The following is a 23329-nucleotide window of genomic DNA, read 5'->3' on the forward strand; positions in this document are numbered from 1 at the left end:
GTATTATTGGCCCATTCTTCATTCATGATAAATTAAAGAGGGCTACTTGTAGTTGTTACAAGAACATATTTTACCGTCAGTTCCCCTTATATTTTCAACAGGATGGGGCACCACCTCATTATGGGTGACAGGTTCATCAGTATCTGAACCTCCAGTTCCCTGGTCGATGAATTGGTCAATGTGGGCCAGTGGAATGGCCTCCCCGATCACCATGGCACTTCTGCTTCAGTTTCCGCCTCTGCACAGCATAGCATATCGTTCCCGTAACTGCACTTGTACAACCTTACATTACCAGTCTTTCTCACCATCTTCAGATTCGGACTGGAAATTTAGTACAATCTTGGATAGAACTGCACGTACAAAAACAATTTGTAACTTCATAAACTGAGTTATTAACCAATGAGGCAATGTTGAAGAGAATTTTGAACAATATCAAGTACACACACTGGCAATACACATGAAGAAAACGTAAGAATTTCTGCAAATCAATTGGATAAAGTCTTTGACTCACTGGAACGTCACTGGACAGATGAATGTCACAAACTAAGCCCTTTTCCGTGCCAGGCCTCTCTGAAAACACCTTACTATGTGCAATAACTATCTCAAATGATTCGGCTCTTTGTTCCTTAGTCAATAATTCACTGGAGTCAATCTTCTCTCTTATATCCTCTAGTGGTGTAGCCCATTTATCGTAGCTAGCTTCAATCCTCTGGACGCTCATCTGCTGATCAACGGAATCATCATCATCTAGCTTTTGCTCAATTGGCTCTCCATCCACCATTAAATACAACTATTTATGCTTGAGATTGATCTCTGCTTCATATTTCTGCAGGAACGAATAACCCAATAATAAGTCTGAAGGCAAATCCTTCACAACAAAAATTTCTAAAGGTATGGTGCTCTCAGCAATTTCCAGCACAATTCTGCACTTTCCCACAACTCGAGTTCGACTTTTTCCAGCGAAATCAATAAGTCACACCTCTGGAGTAGCTTGTAACATGGCCCCTGGCAAATTTTGCTTTATCTTCTTCCAAATATCTAGACTCAGAACAGATATTTCAGCTGCAGTGTCCACTATACAAGTGATATCAACATTTGCTACACGTGCCTTGAACTCAGGCGCTCTTTCAAAGTTTTAGACTGACTAGCCTGACACAAATTGTAAAGAAACTCACTCTTTTATAATTAATAACAAACACCAGCTTCAGATCATTATTTACAGACTGGGAAATGTTTTCTGCAGGCCCCAGTTCTATCCGAGACTGCCAGACTTCAGAAGGGGATGTTTCTATGCCAGGTGTGGGGAAAAATCCGGCATCTGGTCGAGATTTGCTCCATTCTCCCAGCAAAAATTTCTGGTCAGCTCGACGCTCTGTTGCTGCTCCTTACTAGGGTACGATATCTCAGCATCGGTTTGTAGGCCACTGCTCGCCACTTGCAATCGTCGAGAACTACGATCTCCCTCAAATGTTCACTATGCCCCGGTGAAGATAAATGGTTTTCAGTTCATGGTCTCTCACAAGGTTCATATCTGGCAGCAGCATACTCACGTCTCTGCCTATTTTGGGTTTGTTGACGATAACGATTGCCATTTCTATATGAACCTGAAGATCGATTTCCATAGTAACTTTCTGCCTCTGGACCATACGAACCCTCGGGTTTCTGTTTACCGAGTTGCTAGGAATATCTCGGTTGTTCTGGTGAGTAGGATTCTCCTTCCTCCACGCAGTTCGCCAAGCATCCTGCTCTCCCACTTGCTCATACCTCTTAACAAAATCTTCAACCAAATCAACAGTTATGGGAGTGTGGGCCATACACAATTGCTTCACTCTATAAGGCAATTGGCCGATTATGAGGTTTACCACCTCCTGCTCTGTGTAGTGGCTACTCAGGTTTCTGTAAGCAGAGTATACAGACCAAACATATTCTTCCAAACTATTGTTTATGTTGTACCGTTTCACCCTTACAGATGCCAACTCCCTTTCTTTTGCCTCTGAAAAAGCAAAATGCCTCTTAAACGCCCTACGGAAATCTCTGTGTAGTGGCTACTCAGGTTTCTGTAAGCAGAGTATACAGACCAAACATATTCTTCCAAACTATTGTTTATGTTGTACCGTTTCACCCTTACAGATGCCAACTCCCTTTCTTTTGCCTCTGAAATAGCAAAACGCCTCTTAAACGCCCTACGGAAATCTGAATATGTGTGGAAATCATTCTTATGAGAGTAGAACCAATGATAAGCCATGCTCGTTAGCAAACGAGGAATAATCTCCAGCCTGTATCTATGCGGGATCTGAAGGATCTCAAGGTTGGTATCTAATTCTTTCAGATAAATCTCAGCCGAAGTGGCTATAATATTTCCGTCGAATTTCCACATGGAATTCAGGTCAGCCATCCGGGGAGTCATCCCACCATGTGTAGCATTGGTTTGAGATTTTCTTTCTTTTCTCTTTTCCGAGAAAGTCGACTCACTGCCTGAAGAACTGGAAACAATCTCTCTGTGGTGTCTTTTTTCTTTTTTTTACATGTGTACGGTTTCGTTGTCCTGAAGAGACCTCAGAACGACTAGGAGACAGCAACCTTCGAAAAGGCGCTCCCAGCTGGCCTACCCGCGATAACGTTGGTTCACTGGAGAGTGGTAACTTACTTAAGTTGTTGAAATTTGAGCCACTTCATCACAAAGAAAGCTTCCCTTGTTTGGATTCCATACCATTTTTCCACTCTTCTGCATTTTCTCTATGACCCTCCGTGCCTTTAAGGTTTTCCGCCACTGTCTCTAAACTCGCAAATTCATGTTTTCTCTCAGCGGATATGCCAAACTGGTCACCTGGTTCTCCAACTCTCTGGACATATCTTCTCTGAAGCTGGTCTGCATTTCAGTGATTTCCTTTCGGAAGTTCTCCTTGGTCTACTCAGAACAACTGTAGAGGGAAGTTTAGAGAAAGTTTAGATTCCAGTTGCTGAGAATTTGACTGATATGCTTGACATAAGTTCACTATCTCAATTTCAAGGCTATCCTTCAATTTCCTCAGACATTTGCCGAGTCAGTTGTTTGATCTTCCGTCCCTTCTCTGAATTGGACGCAGTGAGTTGTGAACAACTCTGGGACAATTTCTCCTCCATCCCTCAAGAGTTCTACTACTTTCTTCCAGTTTTAGTTGTAAACCGTGCTCCAAGATATTCACATTTTCCTGGAGTTTAGCCTCTAACCTGCTTGAGTTCTCATTCTAGATTCTAGATTATTAGCATTTTCCGTAATCCTTTCCTGGATTCTAAGTTCTAGATTACTAGCATTGTCCGTAATCCTTTCCTGGATTCTAAGTTCTAGGTTACTAAAATTTTCTGCTATTTTAGCTTCCACGTTGTTTGAATTTGCCTCCAGCATTTGCTGCAATGACGCGAGCAAATCAGCAGTAACAGGAACAACATGGCGAGACATGTTAATTCACCAGGAGAATTACTTTCCATTGGTGCCTTTAGCTTTGCACAATTCAAATGAAAAGTATTGTGACACTCAGTGCAAACAAACGTATCATCAAGCCTTGATGTAGTTTTACAGCAAAACACATGAACTGTGCTTTCATCAATATATGAAGCTTTGCTTCCACATCTTAAAATTTTCTTTTCCATTGTTGCACATCAAAAGTTATGAGTCAACTGCAAATCTAAAACACGTTACCAAAGATTAACGTAGCTAATGCACAATGTATTTGTGGCCCCACGTTCTGTGTGCCAAATTATTTACACGGTCGTGCCAGGTTCAATCATAGGATATTAATTGCCATAAGAATATACTGATCTCAATACATATTGAGAATGAGCAACATGAAACTCAATATTGGTATATGAATGACACCTCTCAGGGCACGGGAAAACATTAAGATTTGCAGTAAAAGAACAAAACTCAGGACTTACGTTTTAACATATAGATTCAGACACTTTTTACTTGATTATGCAATTAAGAACAAAATTGTACATCATAACGAAACGCACTAAAAGTCACAGTAACAGCTGCACAAAAATTATCACATGCACTTCCATTAACTTCCAGCAACAAGATTCATATATACCAGGCGGGATGGTGTACTTCAACAGTCTGTTCATACGTCCGGGAAGGACATGTCACTTTCATATGCCCATAACTTCCTTGTCATTAAAGTTTTCATAAATCTGACTTCACCACTGAATTCCTGGTGAAATTCTAGCCAAAAACCATACTCCACGTGCCCCCTTCCCACTTAAAGAAATGAAGTTGGATCCAAGATGGCAGTCGCCAAGATGTTGGACGTTGTTATGATATGCATCAAAAAAATTTCCCCCTACGCAATCTACACTTCCTTTCATTTTATACGGGGTGATCAGGGACAATTGACTCACCGTAAACTAATGAACAAAAACAGACAGAACCAAAATATCACATGTTGTTTTCAAGAAATGTCATGCTAATTGCTGCCATGTGTTGCTCCATTCATTATCAATTGGACCTCCTTGATGGCATAGTGGTAACATCATCACTCATCACTTTGTAATCAAGGGTTCCATGTTCGATACCTGGTGGGGGCACATAGTGACTCGGATCCCACTTTAAACTGTACATCCAGTCCCAATTCGCTTATATGCGCATAAAGGGGACTTAAAACAAAAACTCAAACTCAAACATCCTCAATGCGTTTACTGACCAGAGTAGTCAGAAAAAAGTTTCCAGAAAGCGTGGAGATTTTTGGTTGGTAAAAATTTGTGGTTATATGATCATCATCCTTCTTTTGTTGTCCGACACACAACCTATTCGGTGCCAGAATACTGCTGTGTTGAAGACAGGAAGAGTTGAGAAGTATTTGCCTGGACGGCATGGAGAACAGAGGTGTGTTGCAGGCATGGACAAAGGATGAAGTGCAAGCTGTTGCTTGCCACGAATGGGACTTCCGGTACGGAAATTCATAATTGGCTGGCGGATGCGTATGAGCCACGTAATGTCAAAGCAAATGGTGCAGTGATGGTGTCAGCGATTTCGAGATTGCCGAGAAAGTATGATGGATGATGCAAGACCCAGGTGGCTATCCACAGCCACAAGAGAGGACAACATCAGACGATCTGTTCTGAAGAAGGCACTGGGAGGGAAGCGTTTCACTGCAACAGCTGAAGTTGAAGCTGCCACATGCAACTTCATCCGTAAACAGGACATGCAATTTTACGAACAGGGTTTATTGAAACTTGTGAAGTAGTATGACAACTGCCTGAAAGTCACTGGGACTATGTGGAAAAATAGTGTAGTCCATTTCTTTCTCCAGAATAAAACTCTGCAGATGGCAGACTATGGAAACTTTTTTCTAACTATCCCTAATACATACACATACAGATGGAGGACAAATTAACATGAACACCCACATGAAAACAAGTTGTAATTCATCTTTGCAGTACAACCATTCCACCTGATACAGAAGTCTGCCATCTAGTGACCATGAAGAAGGAAGTATCAGTTTATCAGCAGCAGTCATATGGGTTGTATATGAACATTCTCCTACCAAACACCATTATGTTTGACCTCTCAGACTTTCAAAATAGCATGATTATTGAAGTACACCTAGCTGGAGCCTCAGTGATGAAAAGAGCCAACCTTGTGGGGATTGCAAGGAGCAGAGCATCAACTGTGATGACAGCCTGCAGTAAAGAAGGTAAGGCATCATCTTTGAAACAGAACAGGTGAAATTTGAAGCTCACCAACAGAGATCAACTGGTGTTGAAGTGGATAGAGGACCAAAGGAACAACACAATGATGACTCAGATAACTTTCAAGGTGAAATCCATCTTCAGGACCTTGTATCAACCAAAAACATCAAACAGGAACTACATACTGGGAACATTCATGGTAGAGTGGCTATTCCAAAACCATTTATGCAGAGAGGCTGGAAACAACAGCAGTGGATACAAATTATCTGGTATGATGAGCCTGCATTCACATTATTGTAGACCACCAGGCACGTTTGTGTGTGAAGAATGCGTGCAGAAGACTTTCCTGTTCACTGTTAAGCATGGAGGAGGTTCTGTGATGGTGTGGGAAGTGATATCTTGGTGTGGCACTGAGGCACTTGTAGTCATCCATGGGGGATCACAGCAGAGGTATAACGGGGAGTTTTTTAGCTTGACACAACAAAATATCTGGAAAAGTACGCATCTGATCAGAAAAAAGTTCTGAATGAAATGTGTTCGTCACAAAGGGGCTTATCCAATGATGCCAAACTCCACCTCCACCCCATCTCCTGGGGGTGGGTTGAGGGGCAACTTTAAAATCTCAAATGGGAACCCCCATTTTTTATTGCAGATTCGGATTCTCTAGACAAAAATATGTAGGTTTTGTCTGAAACTTTTTTTTGGATTTGTGATAAATGGCGCTGTAATCGCAAAAATGAAATATTGTGGAAATGGTAAAAAATGCACTTTTAATCACAAAATGACGTGAGGCATGTTGCATTTTCATAAGAAACTGCATTTAGCATAACCCAGGAACAATGACGTGGACGTAGCAGTATTTTGTTCCCATCGGGGTGCTTGTTTTGAATAATCATTTTACAATAAGTGCTCGAAAATGTCACCACCTACTTCGATACATTGATTTATCCGCACTTGGAATGATTGGACACAACTGAGAAGCATGCCCGGTGTAATCTTTCGACATGTATTGGTGATTTGCTCAATCATGTTCTCACGCGTTGTTGGCAGTTCATTACAAAACTTCACTCTTCACATAGCCCCACAAAGTAAGATCTGGCAATCTTGCAGGCCAAGACACTGGACCACCTCTTCCGATCCATCGATGGTTGTACACGCGATCTAATACTTCCCATGTTGCAACGGAATAATGTGCTGGACAACCTTCATGTTGAAACCACATTGTTTGTCGCACGTCTAAGGGAAGGTCTGCAAGCAATACTGGAAGTTTGTTCTGCAAGATATTTCTATATTTCTCACCATTTAAGTTCCCATCGATAAAATATGGACCAATAAGTTTATCCCTAATTATTCCACACCAAACATTTACATTCCAAGGGCGCTGATGTTCAACTTGGCGTAACCAGTGCAGGTTTTCGACACTCCAATAATGCATGTTGTGTCAATTAATCGTACCATGGTTTGTAAAAGTAGACTCGACAGAGAACAAAACTCGAGTAAAGAAATTGGGGTCTCCTTGTATTTGCTGAAGCACCCATTGACAGAATGTCACTCAGTTCTGAAAATTATCACCATGAAGTTCTTGATGCAACGAATCATGAAACGGATGATATTTTCTACGCTTCAGTATTTGGCACGCAGTAGTCTGTGAAATTCCCAATTCACGACTTATTTGTCGAGTACTAACGTGGGAGTTATGAGCCACTGCAGCTAATACCGCAATTTCATTATTTTCTCCAGGAATTGTTCTTCGGAGATTCCTTTTTTTGGTTGTACAGTTCCCTCGGTGGAGAACTGTTGAACAACTCTGCGAAAAGAAGCGTGCGATCGCACCCGGTCTGAAAAACGTTGAGCATAAAGAATCACAGCATCATTGATATTCCTGCCACTTTCTCCATAAATGTACACCATTTCAATTTTCTCTTGCACCGTTATAGCCTGCATTATAACCACTAATGGAGTCAAGGAAGAAAAACACTACTTCCATCCTCTTCTTCAGGCTTCGTGGCAGATTATGCCATGTCTCTTTGACTAGGAAACAAGGTCAAATGGTCTTTAGGAGAAAACATGCGGTCTTGAAACATGCTCGGCAATCTGTTCACAACGTTGTTAACCACTTATGATTGATTGATTGATTGATTGATTTAGTTTATTGTACTTCGCGTTTTGTGCCTCTTGACTAATTTGCGAAGATGGGGATGAGTGATGAAATGATGAAATTGATGAATGGACATTCATAAACAACCAAGCCCGACCGGGATTCGAACCCGGGACCCTTGGCGTCGCAGCACGATGTGCTAACCACTCGGCCACAGGGTTGGGCTGTTAACCACTTATAAAACTGTAAAACGTTGAAGATTTCAAAACACTGTAAAAACTTTTGACTATGTGAAAATAAACAATCTCACTTCCACGGAATGGATCGTCGAGTGAGTCGTCTTCACAGCTAATGTTGTGCTGCTGATGTGCTGCCAATGGCTGGTACTGGCCCTGCCCACGTGCTTCCTCCCTCGCCCCTCCTTTTCCCCGCTACTACTGAATTATTACGTCATCCCTCCACCTTAGAACTCCTCTATCACCATGAATGCTCGTGTCATTTCTTTCGTTACATTAAAGCCTATTTGTTTTTATCTTCTTCCATTTTTTTTAACATCTTTACCCATCTTTCCTCTACATTCCCTTTCTTCAACGTTTTACAGTTTTATAATTGGATCACCTGGTTTTACATGTTTTATCTTACAAACCATTACACCTTGTTTCCTGGTCACGACACAATCGGAATAATCTACCATGAAGCCTGACGAAGAGGACAGTGTATTTCTCGAGAATTGCGCAAAATCTTACTTTTTGCGATTACAGCACCATCTATCACAAATCCAAAAAACAGTTTCAGACAAAACCTACGTATTTTTGTCTGGAGAATCCGAATCTGCAATTAAAAATGGGGGTTCCCATTTGAGATTTTACAGTTGCCCCTCACCCCACCCCCAGGAGGTGGGGTGGGGGTGGAGTTTGGCATCATTGGATAAGCCCCTTCGTGACGAACAAATTTCATTCAGAACTTTTTTTTTGATCAGATGCGTACTTTTCGAGATATTTAGGTTGTGTCAAGCTAAAAACTCACCCGGTATATCACACCATTCTGGGCAAACATCTCCATGCTATGATACAGACTGTGTCGCCTAGTGAACAACCTCTGCTTGAAGATGACAATCACCTCATTCACACTCCTCGGTTCTTCAAAGCCTGGTTCAATGAGCACAAAGATGAAGTGGAACATCTCATCTGGCCTCGTCAGTCACCAGATCTTAACATAATTGAATATTTGTGCAGTATTTTGGATGCCAAAGGGTGCACTAAGTTTCCACCTCCAGCCACATTTTCTGAACTAGACAGCTTTGTACAAGAAATGCATGTGCATTATTTTGAACATGGTGCATGACATGCATTTGACCATCCCACATTGAGGGCCTCCCCTATGGTGCAGTGGTAGCGTCATTGCCTTGTAATCAAGGGGTCCCGGGTTCGATACCGGGTGGAGGCACAAGTGGTTCCGATCCCACTTTAAACTGTAGGTCCAGTCCCGATTAGCCTTACTGTGCATAAAGTGGACTTACAACAACAACTCAAACCAAACCACCCCACATTGGTTACATGCTGTAATTTCAGCCAATGGTGGATCAACTTCATACAAATAAAAGATTTTTGTGCTGTATCAGGGTGTTCGAATTTTCTTTTTGCCCACCACCTGTGTATATATAGATATATTCCATCTACACACTAAAAGCTAAATAACCAACCCAACACCTTAATTAAGGGGAATAACATTACATATAACATTAATAATACATACAGAATTAATATGGAAATAAGAAAGCAAGGCTGAATGAAGAAAACGGCTAAACATTTGCAACTTTACCTCTGATAATCACTTCTCTGTAGCGAGGAACAACTGCTGAATATCCTCGGATGCTTTCACACTGCTCTGGGAACTTAAGCTTTTCAGAATTAGTGACCTGAAGCTTTGGGTTGATGAAAACCTTCATGATAAAGAATGATTTTTCTGGTTACTAACACAGTAATATCAAGATGAAAAAGAGCACTGCCAACATTACACTTTTAACAGTTTGTGAAGATGAGATATCATGGGACTGCCAAAGAACATTCAACAAAGAGACTGCCAAAGAACATTCAACAAAGAAGTTAACACTGAAAACCTTAATAGCAACAAACTTGTAATGTATTTCCTGAACACATAGATGGTTGATAATATTTTTACCTAACTAACTTCAAATGTAATAAATAATGTATTACTCTTAAGTTATAAGTATGTAATAATTGTTTTCCATTATTTACATTATTAAAAAAGTATGTAATTACTGAAATATACACAGTTATGCTAAATTTGGATTGATTATGGTTGTTGTTAACCTACTTTCACACTGATAAAAAGTTGAAAGCAAGGGGAATGTTAAATAACTTGATTGGTTCAACGACAAACTTACCTTAGGTGGTATTATACTTAATTCATATGTGTCTGCAGTTTTCTTGTCAAAGCTCTTTAACGATGATTTATTGAATTCTATGACAAATATCTTTAATGGAACTCCAATCTGTGGTGCAGAAATACCAACTGCATCATAGCTTTTCATTACTTTCTGCATCCTGCGGATTATCTGTTGAAATGGAGTAACAAAATGCAAATTAAGAAAATATTCTTTACAATGATAAGGTATATCAGTACTTGCTTTTAAAGACAACGAAGAGCACAATAATTTTATTCAATCCATGGAGGTAGAATTGTAAATTTTAAATTTTAGGGCTACTATTTAAACACAGCTGTCTCTTTCAATTTCATAAGCCAGCAGTGGATGTATCAGTGGGGTATTCTGAAAATTTGACATGCTATAATAAAACAATTCTTATCTATAGAATATATAAGGGTCATTCCATGTCAAATCATCCAGAATTTTGTGAAAATGTCACCCACCATCTCAGATTTTGATGAAATTCAGTATACTTATAGAACTTTTCATGCTGATTACAAATATGACAACCTTGTTTAGATTGGTCAAGGGGTTCAGAAATTACGCGTTTTTAAAAATCTCTGTGTACGCCACATGCGGCTCCACTTTGAATGACACGCATTAGGTTATAAATTATAGTATCTTCTCTCAGGTTTGCCGCAGAAACTTCATGTTTGATTTCTTTTGCTCAGGATAGTGTAAGCTTTCATTCAAATAAGGTTTCCAATCAGTGTATCAATAATCATGTATTTTATATATAGTTTCATGTATTATTTTAGAAAAATAAATGACTAACTTCAAGAGCGAATTTCGTGCAATGACCCCCCTTCAATTTCACCCAAATTTTATATACAGGTAGCTCAGAGTGGGTACTAATGCTTGATGGAAAAATTGGGATGGGCGATTCAGAGACAGGGTGATAAAAAAATCATTTGCATTAAAAGTTAATCTTATTAAAAATACTTATGTATTAGCACAAAGTCTGAAGTACAATATGTTTTGAGGTATAATATTCACAATTTCTGTTCACTATGTGTGAAGGTAAGCATAGGCATAACCTGGTGGGGGCAAAGGGAATCATTTTCCCTATCTAAAATTTATAGATTAATTAAAACCTACAAGTTAAATATATTTTGTGAACCTCCTGGCACTTTAGGAACAAACAAAAAAAGAGTAATTATTGTGATTTTTCAAATGTATTTAGCAAATAATCTTTGACACTATTTTTATGGCACTGAAAACTTTGATTCTCTCTTCCAAATATAGTTCGCAAGTTACGCCCATGAAGATAGTACCGAGAAATACTTACTCGATTGTATTCTATGCATTGCCAAAATTTCATGCACTATAAATTGTGCCATTCACATTTTCTGTTCCCAACTGTAAAAGAAAATATATCTGTACCTTCTCTGGATGCTACATGAAAGGATTTTCTTGGAATTGCTGGCCTGTCAAGGAAGCTATGCTTTGTTGCATGCTAACTTCATCCACGCTTTACTTCAATTCATATCTAATTGTATGTGAAAACTTCAGTGTTTCAGGTGGACTGTTGAGCTAGGAAACAGTCATCGTTGAAGGAGTGGGTCTTTGGATTTTGTTGAACTTGGAATGGAGGAGAAAGAAATAGGTGGAAGTGGAATCAATGACACCATATTCAAAATACCGTGGTCAGCATTCAAATTATTTCTTAATTAAAATCGTTCAAGCAAAGTTAATTCTGTGTTTCATCATTTATTTGCAGTAGTAATGTAGGTTTATGAAGACATACGGATTACGTACTAGAAACACAATTTGTAATTTTTACACAAATCAATGATCATTAACTGTAAGTTTATTTCACAGTAACTGTAAAGTAACTCAGTTACTTTCAAAGTACCAGTAACTGTAACAGAGTTACTTTTTAAATGAGTAACTGAAACTCGGTTACTTGTAAAAAGTAACTTACCGAACACTGTAAATAACCTGTAGCTTAAGTTCAAAACAGTGCATACTTAATCTTCCTGGTCCTATTCTATAGTACTTTGCAATCGCTGACACATTGTACTGGAGGTTGTTGTCATTTCACCTTACGTGATTAATAAGCAATTTATGCCTCTAATACTATTTCTATGGAATTGGTACTTCATTGCTGAACTTGTTACTTGATACTGTTGATGTCTACACAAGTCTTCTAAGTGTTCCAACCACCCCATCACAAGGAGATTTTCTCTGCTATGTGGCAAGAAAAGCTCCATTTGGAAAATCTTCAATCAACACAAATGTGTATTATTAATTCTTACTTCGTATTACGTATCTCCGTGAAGAGTATAAAAAAATTCCATATTGAGATAAAATGCACAAAAAGAAGAATGTTCTCGAAGAAAAGTTGCTAAGCTTGGTAATGCTAATGACTATGATTATTTTTTTTTTAAAGAATTGAAGACAGTTGAAACTAACTTAGATAGAGTGGAACTTCGATTTTACGTTGTTCAGGGGACCAAGCTGAAAAAACTTAGAATGCGAGAAAATGTAAAACCAAGGAAAATTTGCTATGTTGGGACCACCAATATTGGATGCAAAATGCAGGGAAATGTAAAATCGAGGAACTTGAAATCGGGGTTCCACTGCAATTATTATTTGTAGGTTTTAATTAATCTATAAATTTTGGATAGGGAAAATGATTCCCTTTGCCCCCACCAGGTTACGCTTATTCTTACCTTCTCACATAGTGAACAGAAATTGTGAATATTATACCTCAAAACATATTGTACTTCAGACTTTGTGCTAATACATAAGTATTTTTAATAAGATTAACTTTTAATGCAAATCATTTTTTTAACACCCTGTCTCTGAGCCGCTCATCCCAATTTTTCCATCAAGCATTAGTACCCACTCTGAGCTACCTGTATATAAAATTTGGGTGAAATTGAAGGGGGGGCATTGCACGAAATTCGCTCTTGAAGTTAGTCATTTATTTTTCTAAAATAATACATGAAACTATACATAAAATACATGATTATTGATACACTGATCGGAAACCTTATTTGAATGAAAGCTTACACTATCCTGAGCAAAAGAAATCAAACATGAAGTTTCTGCGGCAAACCTGAGAGAAGATACTATAATTTATAACCTAATGCGTGTCATTCAAAGTGGAGCCGCATGTGGCGTACACAGAGATTTTTAAAAACGCGTAATTTCTGAACCCCTTGACCAATCTAAAAAAAGTTGTCATTTTTGTAATCAGCATGAAAAGTTCTATAAGTATACTGAATTTCATCAAACTCGGAGATGGTGGGTGACATGGCCTGGATGATTTGACGTGGAATGACCCATAAGGGTTACCCAAATGAAACTAAGACTTTGGTCGTAGCGTCATAGCTTATCTATGCAGAGTTTTGTGTTTGCTCTGGTAGGTGGTGTTTTATGTAAGAAAGCATATGCAGTATATAATGGAATGGAAATAAAATGGGACATTTATATCCTAAAATACTGGCTCCCTGTATGGCGTTGCGTGTTTTTCTTGCTATTGAGTTCGCTCAGAGAGTTAGACAACACACACAACGCATTGCACAGGTGTGCCGTGATCTGCTGCGACATTTCCGCTGGGAAGTCCTCAACCATCCTCCCTACAGCCCCAATCTCTCACCCTGCGACTACCACATTTTCGGGCCACTAAAAAAAAACATCTGAAGGGTCGCCTGTTTGCCAACGATGCTGAGGTCCGTGATCCCGTTGAAGATTGGTTCCACAGTCAACCACAGATGTTATTTTCTCAGGGTATCCATGCCCTTGTGACGTGCTGGGACACTTGCTTGAACAGACAAGGTGATATGTCACCCATGGATCACTTTTACTTCCTGTATGACATTCCAGCCAATAAATCATTACAGAAATAAACCAAGAGTCTCACATTCATTTGGACAACCCTTATATTTATTACACACCCCATTTAATCTAACTCAGACGTGATACGATTTACATTAAATAGATGCAATAGAAATATGCAGGCATACAAGTAAAGCAAAAATGGACTTCAAATTTTCCGGGAGCTTCCATATTTTTCATAACATCTCCATTTTTTTTTTTTTAAACTAAAATTGGACCTAAATTTCCCTGTAAGTCTAAACAATCTGCGAGGAAATCACCAATTTTTCTGTGGACATGTTATGTCGAACTATGCAGGATGTCTCTCAATGACTGGAAGAATATTTGTACAGAAATGATCTTCATCCACTGGATGTCATCTTCAAGTCAAACACCTACCTACCTTTCCAGAGGGATGCAATGTAATAAATGGCATCCTTTGTACTATTCATTACCATGATTAAATCTCATGCAACCATCTTCCTCTTCTCTATATCTCCTTTTCAAAAAGTCCCATCTTTATGAAACACCCTTTATTATACTTAGTTGTACTTCTTCATTTCTTTCTGTCTTCTGCTAAATCTTTATTTCTCTGTAGCTTTCACAATTCATATCTTTAGCGATTTGTTTCATATGCTCCTTCCTGAGCCTGCCAATGTGGGTTTTTCCTTCTATTCTTCCTTCAATTACAGTTTTCTTATGTCTTCAGAACCTGGGATATGACCTAACATTCCACAGCTCCTCTGGCCGATCATTTTTCCACCGCCTTCTCTTCCTATGTGCACACCTCAAAACATATTTGTTTCTTACTCTATCAGTGTGATCTTCAGCATTATCCTTAAACACCACACCACAGCTTCATCCACGTCCATATTTTGCATCCATCCAACCTTCCTTTCTGGAGGTTAAGTATTGTTCCTTCTGGTTGGTTGGTTGGTTGGTTGATTTGGTGTTTTAAGTCCACTTTATGCACAGTAAGGCTAATCGGGACTGGACCTACAGTTTAAGGTGGGATCTGAACCACTTGTGCCTCCATTGGGTATCAAACCCAGGACCCCTTGATTACAAGGCGACGACGTTACCACTGCGCCATCAGGGAGGCTATTGTTCCTTCTGGTAAAAGCTCTTCTTTCACATAATGGTGAATCATCTGTTCTATACTCTTCTCTGCAACTGCTAACACCAAATCTTCAGGCACCACAAACATTTAGCCATTCTGAGAATCATCATGCACTTTTCTGCATCCTTCATTGACGAGTTTTACCTATCTCTGCACCATTGAATATGTCATGGCATCCTCATACATTTCACAAAGTTGGCAATAAATTTCCAATGGTTTCATGTTCCTCATATTCATGAAATGGATTAGAGATTGCATTTCATATGCAGTGGGTTTCTCATGTTTATTAAACACTATAATATATGACATGATAATAAATGCTGTTCAGTAGGCCTCCATGGGGGATTGGTTAGCACACCATGCTACAATGCCAGGGGTCCAAGGTTCAAATCCTGATGTGAGCATGGGTGTTCTTTGTGACTGTCCTTCATCAATTTCATCATATCATTACTCAGCATCATCCTCATCACCACAATTAGCAAAAAGTGGCATGAAAGAGAAGCTAAATAACAAAAACAAATCAAATATTCCTCTTATTCTATATACCTAAGAACTAATCATATATTATTTTCATAATGATTACTAATCATGAGTAAAGCTGACTCATATTGTATTATTATCTTAAAAAATGTTAGGAACATTAAATTTTTTTGTTTATTTAAGATTTAATTATGTGGGAGAATGTTAGTGTACAATTAAAAACTAACAATCACTAATAAAACAATGTAATAGCAGTAATGTATGCCTATCTAGGACAATATGACTTTTGATTTGTCACACTGTAGCATTAAAAAGGGGGGGCAGAAAGGAGGGAGTGGGTGAGGAAGGAAGCTTCATCGGTCGAGTTTTTGCAAGGTGGAACTTCTCGTTGTCTGAATCGTGAGTAAAAGTGTAGTGTGGCATTGAAACCATTGCAGAAGGAACAAGAGGTGGTTCTGTGAAAAAGGGGCGCAAGGGCTCACCCACTCCTCTGCTGCTTACTGGCCTTGAGGTACAATGTGCCGGCCAGAAGTGTACACATCCTGGATTTCTCACTGACCTCTACAAGTGTATATTGTTCTGCAAAGGACACTAGCAAAGTAAACGGATTCAGAGAATTCTGTTATATTTTTCACGCAGCTATATTTTCCTTCATCGATAAAAATAAAAGCTAAACTGTGAAAAACTGCCTTAGAACATTTATAAATATGTATAAATTCAATGGGATTTGGATTAATAATTTTTCACGTCTATGGAGAAAAATTCACGCAGAATTCCAGGCATTCAAGGAATTCCTGGTGAGTAGCCACCCTGTATTAATTCTCTTCTCTATACCTCCATTTCAGATTGTGTTGTCTTGTTGAGACACCCATTATAATGGCATGAAGCAGGTCTTGGGTGGAGCTGTGCCATGTGTTTGTGGGACAAACGATTAATAGTATCAAATTGGGTAGTATTCTAGTGTTAAAAACAAATGTTCTTTCTTTCATCTCATTTGTAGATGAATCTTCAAGGACATGATACACATTTTACCTTTGATCAATTATAGCCATGGTGGTCTAGTCAGGAGGGCACCTGGCTGTCACGTGGGAGACGGAGACACGGGTTCGATTCCTGGGGTGGGTGATCTAAGGTCAGAATTTTTCCGGCCTTGTCTCCACATAAAGCAGCTCTGGGGCTCACCTGCCTCAATTCAATGGGTACAGTGGAAACCACAAGGAAAAAAGCCTGTGCAGGCCTGCGACTCCTGTGCACCATACTCCCACATGGAGGAGAGGGGCATAGTGGAGCATGCATTCTTATGGCCCAAGTGAAATGGAAGAAGGGGGAGGTGTACTGAGACTTTTCGTTGAAGGTTGATTCGTTTGTGGTAGCTCTATACCTGGGGGCAGTGGCCAGGGCATGATGCTGATCACATCACCTCAAAAATGGCCAAGATCGAGAATATACCATGATTTTCCATGGTTGATGCACATGCACAGGATACAAGAGGAAGAAGAGAAATAAAAAATTTACCTGTTGAATAAATTCAGTCTGTATTTCCTTTGGGTCCACATCTTCAGCTTTTGCTCTTAAAACTGGATCTCCTAGTTGACACACGTGCTCATAAGGTGGTGTTGGAGCAGAAGGGAATATGAGCTCCCTGTATAATGCAGATAGTTTTCTAAAGCTTAAAGTTCTACAGTGTTGATGGAAGACAGATGACTTGCAGTGAAACAGTATCTGATGGCTGAGCAATCTGACATTCGACTTCATGCTGAATCTGCAAAAATAAGTTGATAAATACAAATCCAAACAACTTCCTTTCCTCTTGAAACTACACATAATAATTTAAAATATGTCTTACTATTAGGCATGTGCAAAAGTTTTATCCATTTTTGACAAGTCACCCTTCAGCAGAGTACTGACCTCATAAATGGTGATGTCAGTGTGTAAATCTGTTGTCACATAATCGGAGGAACTTTTTGATAAAGATAGTACTGCCACCGCAGCCTGACTCAACTTTCGGCAAGTGTGTGGGGCAGATGATGTTGATGATATCATATGTCGTCGCTGGATTAGAATATTCAGGGAAGGAGAGAGAAGCTGTCAAGATCAACCACGGTCTGGATGTCCAGGAGTGTTTTCCGAAGAGGATCTGGACCAAGAAATAAGAAACAACGCAAACAACCATAGTGGAATTAGCGGACACCTTACAGGTACACAGGTCAACAGTCGAAAGATGGCTCAAAGTGCTGGGTTTCACCACAAAGATCAATCATTAGGTTCCACATCAGCTGCATGCAAATCAACAAGAGGGGCGAATCGCGACCTGTGTTCCCTTGATTTCCCGGCACAAAAATGACCCATTCCTGCCAGGCATTGTCACGGGCCATGAGAAGTGGAATGTGTACCAGAATGTAAAGCATCGTAGGACTATGTGCTGCATTTTTTAAATGCTGCCATCCAAACCAGAACTTTATTCCAAGAAGGTGTTGTTGGGTGTGTGGTGGGATGTCAAAGGAATAATTCACTGGGAGGTCTTGCAACGTAATCAACCATTAATACCACTTTCAACTGTGAACAATTGAGCAGACTGTGATTGAAGCAGCCATGACTCATCAACCACCAAGGCATATCATCCACCATGTTAATACCAGGCCACATGCTGCTGTTATGACATGTCAAAATTAATGGACTTGGTTGGGAGGTTTCACCCCACCTGCCCTATTCTCCTGACTTGGCCCCTACTGACCATCAACTCTTTCGCGCATTGAAGAACTCCTTCGCTTGGAAAATCTTTGGTGATGTGGAGGCTGTGAAAACTGCCTTCCAACATTTCTTAGACTCCAAATCTCAGGACTTTTATTGGCATGGAATTCATCTCCAACCAGCAAGATGGCAAGAGGTCATAGATTGGCGATTGTGTAGTCCTAGGAGAGTTACAGTTTGTGTTGTTTGCACCTCTATCTGCACACCAGAAACAGGTAGAACCTTTGCATGTACCTAATAGTTGCAAACCAGTTTTTTGAAACGTATTTTGTTAATTATTTTCTTAACCAAGATAAAATCAATAAACCAGGCTCTGTGGTGAGTCAGGTTAGTGCAGCCAGGTCAAAGGTTGTCAAAATTTGCATCTAAGTCCACTTCATGCTCAGAGAGTAAGGACTGGGAAGGACCTAGAGTTTTGAGGTTTTTTTTTCCTAAACCACTGTGCAATGTGTTATCACCAGAGATTGTATCAAGTACCTCTTCATTACAGTGGTATCTCTATGTCATCAGTCAGGTCCCTGAAGCCATGTGCACTATGTTTCGATGGTACACTCACCTCACTTAGTACTCCAGCAGTTTGTTTCTTTATACAGCATATTTGCAGAAGATACAATTAAACCCATGGGCGTCCTTAAGGGAGGGCAAGGGGGGGCCACGGCCCCCCCTGGAAAATGAATCTGTACCTAAAAATTATATAATTCAGACATAATTTCATTTCAATCACAGTAATTTATGTTAATTATTATAAATTCGTTGAAGAAACATGATAATTTCAGACTGAAACAGTGTTTTTTGAGGGTGCATCACTATTTTGGAGGAAAATATGTGTCCTTTGCCACCCCCTGGAAAAAATTACCTTGCTCGCCCCTCCCTGGAAAAAATCCTGCGGACGTCCATGATTAAATTTACAAGTGTATCAATATATGTTGTATAAAACACACCTTTTTACTAACTACGCGTATGTTGTCCGTACATATCTGACATTATGTTTGTTCCTATGTCTATTTTGTCAAGTTATTATTCATTCTCTTCCCCTGGAATAGCAATATGGGATAAAAAAATAAAATTCCAAATTCCTATTTATCTCGTACATCAGCAAATAAATATGTCACCTAAAAAACAAATACATATTTATGTAAAAATATGTCTTAAATTTTCAAACTGACAATGTTTTACCATTATATTCACAGCAGGGTGGGAAAACAAAAATAGTATAATTGATGTTTTGTCAAAGTTTGCTTTAAGTTCACTTTGTACTCAGATGGGCTAATCGGGACTGGGCCTACAGTTTTGAATGGTTTCTGAACCAATATGCAATGAGCCTCCACTCAGGAATCCTTAATTACAAAGCACATGGAAAGCAAGCTATAGCTACTTAAGCTATTACAAACTATATGATACATGGGAAATTGAAGTCCAGTTCAAATCAAAAGATGAAGAATTTAAACTACAAACACTCAGCTCACAATCATAGGTGGATCTAGAATTGTTTTCTGGGAGCAGCACAGATTATGCTGTGAGCATATGATAGTACTGCAAATATAATGTGCAAATTTTTCTCCATGTTAAAACAGCTTCATGTGTGTGTGTATGCCCAAGTATGAGCGAGCATAATGTAATATTCACATTAGGACAATTACAAGGGCTTGTTTTAAGGCCAATATGTAGTCGAAGAAAGTAATCTGGACTGGACCTTCAAAGTGGAATTTGAACTGTACTTCCACCAAGAAACGAACCCAGGACCCTTTGATTAGAAGATCATAGCATTAGTAGATTTTTTCAGCTTTTAGTTACTTGTATTAACAATAATTACAGAAAGGGATAAATTTGAGAATTAATTTCAAGTGAAACTACCATAAAGATGGGAAATATTGATCTCTTGCTTTTTCATCATTTAACGTTATTGCCTGGTAACCAATAAGTACCGGATTTGATTTCCACTGTCGACTTATTTTAGTGACTACCAGGTTCTTTTACTGTCTGAAAGGCATTGGTCCAACATTTTTTGTTGTAATGAAGATCTCAGGCTTATTTCTGCTCAGTTCAGGTGTTTGAGATTGAGGTTCATGATTTCTTCTAAACAACTTTGCAGTGAAAATCAATTCATAGGAAATGGTTTAAATGGTTGAGTGATTCGGTTACTGCTTCAACATGTACAACATTTTGGAAAGTTCTGTTCTCTCTGTGACAAGTGTTGTTCATGTGAAAGAGTGTTCTCTAAGATGTGTACGTAAAATATATTACATACGTATATATATATATATATATATATATGATAAAAGGAAGGAGGGTCACAAGGGCTAAATAAAGAGTGAAAGAGGAGAGAGGAAACACTCACCAGACATTGAAAAAATTCAAATTTTCACGAAAAATATATATATATATATATATATATTGGTACACACACATGCCTAAAATTACACTAATGGGATTTTTCGGTTAGTCCAGACACTATATACCCCCCCCCCCCCCCGTGTTCTACCCATCAATAAAATAAAACAGTCAGATGACCCACTGAACTTTCACCAAGGCTTTTACCCCTCCTAATCTGAGGGCCTGCACACATCTATGATTGAACAGAAAATGTCTAAACTGGAACCAGAAATAAAAATAAGCCTCCATATGGAAATTTCACATGTTCTGGAATTAATTCTGCAGAAAATGTTTTCTCTGGTTTTCGCAATTCCCATGCTAATGACCTGTTCCTCACCTTTGGAATTCAGATCACGTGGCTCACGCATTGTGCTGCATATGAATTGAGCAGGCAGCTGCACCTATGTTGATTTTCTATTATTTTCCCCTTTTGGAAATTTCACTCAAGATGACATTTAGTGAAACTAAAGAGTGGGTATGCTCCTTGGTGTATACTTTAGCCTGGCAGTTGTCATCATCCCCACAAAGACAAGAGTTGTGCTGTATCTCAACATGAGAGTAAAATTAATTCATGTGAGTGAACAAGATAAATATTGTGTGTTAAGTAGATCATGAAGACGTTCAACGTCAGTAAATCTCAAGTGTATGACATTCCAAAGAAGAAAAGGGAAATTTTGAAGCTGTGGGACAAACTGTGCTAATGGAAAATTAAGAGAGAATTTAAGAAAACCACAAACAAGGGCATTAACCCTGAATTGGTCACGCACAGTCTCTATTTTCAGGTGTGTTTTTTCAACGTCGCAATTTATCAATGATTGTTCTGTCAACACCCTCCCTCTGCCTAGCTGAGACCCTGACCTTCCACTTTTACACCAAGATTTTGATTTCAGTATTAGTCTGATCTCTCAGCCACTAAGAGAGGAGGGGGGGGGGAGTTCGTTGAAGCTTCGTGGCCTCCGAGACTGTGCACGACTATCGGAGAACTTAGTTCTTACTGAAAATCCGGTCCATCATTCTGTGCGAGACTAACGAAGAGTGCCTTTTTTGTTTATTTCTGTGTTCGTGATCTCTATTTATTAAACTGTGATAATTGTGCAATATCTAAATTGTGAGCGAGTGAGTGAGTGAGATGGTGTTTTAAGTCCACTTTGTACACAGTAAGGCTAATCAGGACTGGATCCTACAGTGGGATCCGAACCACTATGTGCCTCCACTGGGAACCAAACCCAGGACCCCTTGATTACAAGGTTATGTACCACTGTGCCATTGGGGACGCACAATAACTGAATGGGATGGACATGAGGGAAGAAGAGGGAATAAAACAGCTATTCCTGGAAGTTCTGAGGAAAAGTGACTCAATAAATGTACAGTTTGATTCAGATGACCAGAAACTCATTTTTCCAAGTGCCTCCCCGATGTCACAGTGGTAACGTCATCACATTGTGATCAAAAGGTTGTTCTAGTCACTTTAAGCTGTAGGTCCAGTCCTGGTTAGGTTTCCTGTACATGCAATGGACTTAAAAAACAAAAAGTCAGAAAACTCATTTCCCCACTTTTATGGCCGCAACGTAACACTGAAATTTTCAGTATGTGGAATATCACTTATTGTGCCCTGTGTATTTAATTTATTAATTAAAATGTATATTTCATAGTTTCATAGAATCTCAAGGGTTTGACATTTTAGACCTTTAATTAAACATATTTTAAGAACCTCATCTCTGGTGCTGTGTACAACAATCGGTGTAATTTTTCTCATGAAGGATTAAATGTACTATGTCTGTGCCAGGGTGAAGAATCATATGTTTTTGGTCCTATTACAAGAATATTCTAAAGGGTCACACAAGAACTAAGGAAGAGAGATCAACTGCGTGCTGCACTGAGTATGTTATGTATTTAATTTCATCTGAATTTTTATACATTATACCTGCATTAAGCAGGTGCCCTCACTGATGACATAGTGGAAATGGCATCATCATCTTTGTGCTCAAGGGGTCCAAGGTTATACCCAAGGGAAGCACATTGCACAGAAGTTCGGATCCCACTTTAAACTGTGTGCCCAGTCCTGTTTAGCCTATCTGTGCATAAAGTTTACTTAGGGGAAAATTTTTAAACAAAAACATTTCAGTCTCTAAGCTGTTTAAGGTAGGATCAGTGGTGTATCGCAGTTCTCTGGGACCCTCCTGCAAGTAAAATATTGGGGGTCCCCTCAGTAAAAAAAAAAAAATATCGATGGCAGAGTGAGATAAATAACTGGATGATGAAGAAATTATAAATATTTTGTCCTACTTCAATGACGTAGCACAGCCAGGATTATTTTTTAAAGGAGGGTGGAAGCTTCACACAGCCAACTATTTTGTTCGCGGTCCTTTGTATTTTTTTTCGTTCGAAACACATTTTTTTTTAATTGGGTTACATATAATACACATATATATAAAACATATTGTTTGGGGAATTTGTTTAAAGGATAGCAAACACTCCTTTTTTGGACTTAGAGGAGGATGCACCTTCAGCCCAAAAAACGTCCTCTGACTATGTCAGGTCAAGATTCAACGTAACAGCTGCTCAC

The 23329-nt window shown here is 39.2% G+C and overlaps 1 protein-coding gene across 1 annotated transcript in view; it reads right to left on the reverse strand.

The window, feature by feature from the left end:
* The window catches only part of LOC145997206 (peptide deformylase, mitochondrial-like), a 28285-nt gene that overhangs the window by 2159 nt on the left and 2797 nt on the right, over nucleotides 1-23329 (reverse strand). Inside the window, exons 2-4 of the mRNA XM_083133959.1 lie at nucleotides 17155-17401; nucleotides 10173-10343; nucleotides 9587-9707 (exon numbers count right to left, since the gene is read on the reverse strand). Coding sequence (XP_082990085.1) covers nucleotides 9587-9707; nucleotides 10173-10343; nucleotides 17155-17394 — 532 coding nt within the window. The 5' untranslated portion in view covers nucleotides 17395-17401. The remainder of the gene's footprint in view (nucleotides 1-9586; nucleotides 9708-10172; nucleotides 10344-17154; nucleotides 17402-23329) is intronic.

Source organism: Lepisma saccharinum, chromosome 13 (assembly GCF_977018435.1).
Source record: "Lepisma saccharinum chromosome 13, izLepSacc3.1, whole genome shotgun sequence".
Lineage (NCBI taxonomy): Eukaryota > Metazoa > Arthropoda > Insecta > Zygentoma > Lepismatidae > Lepisma > Lepisma saccharinum.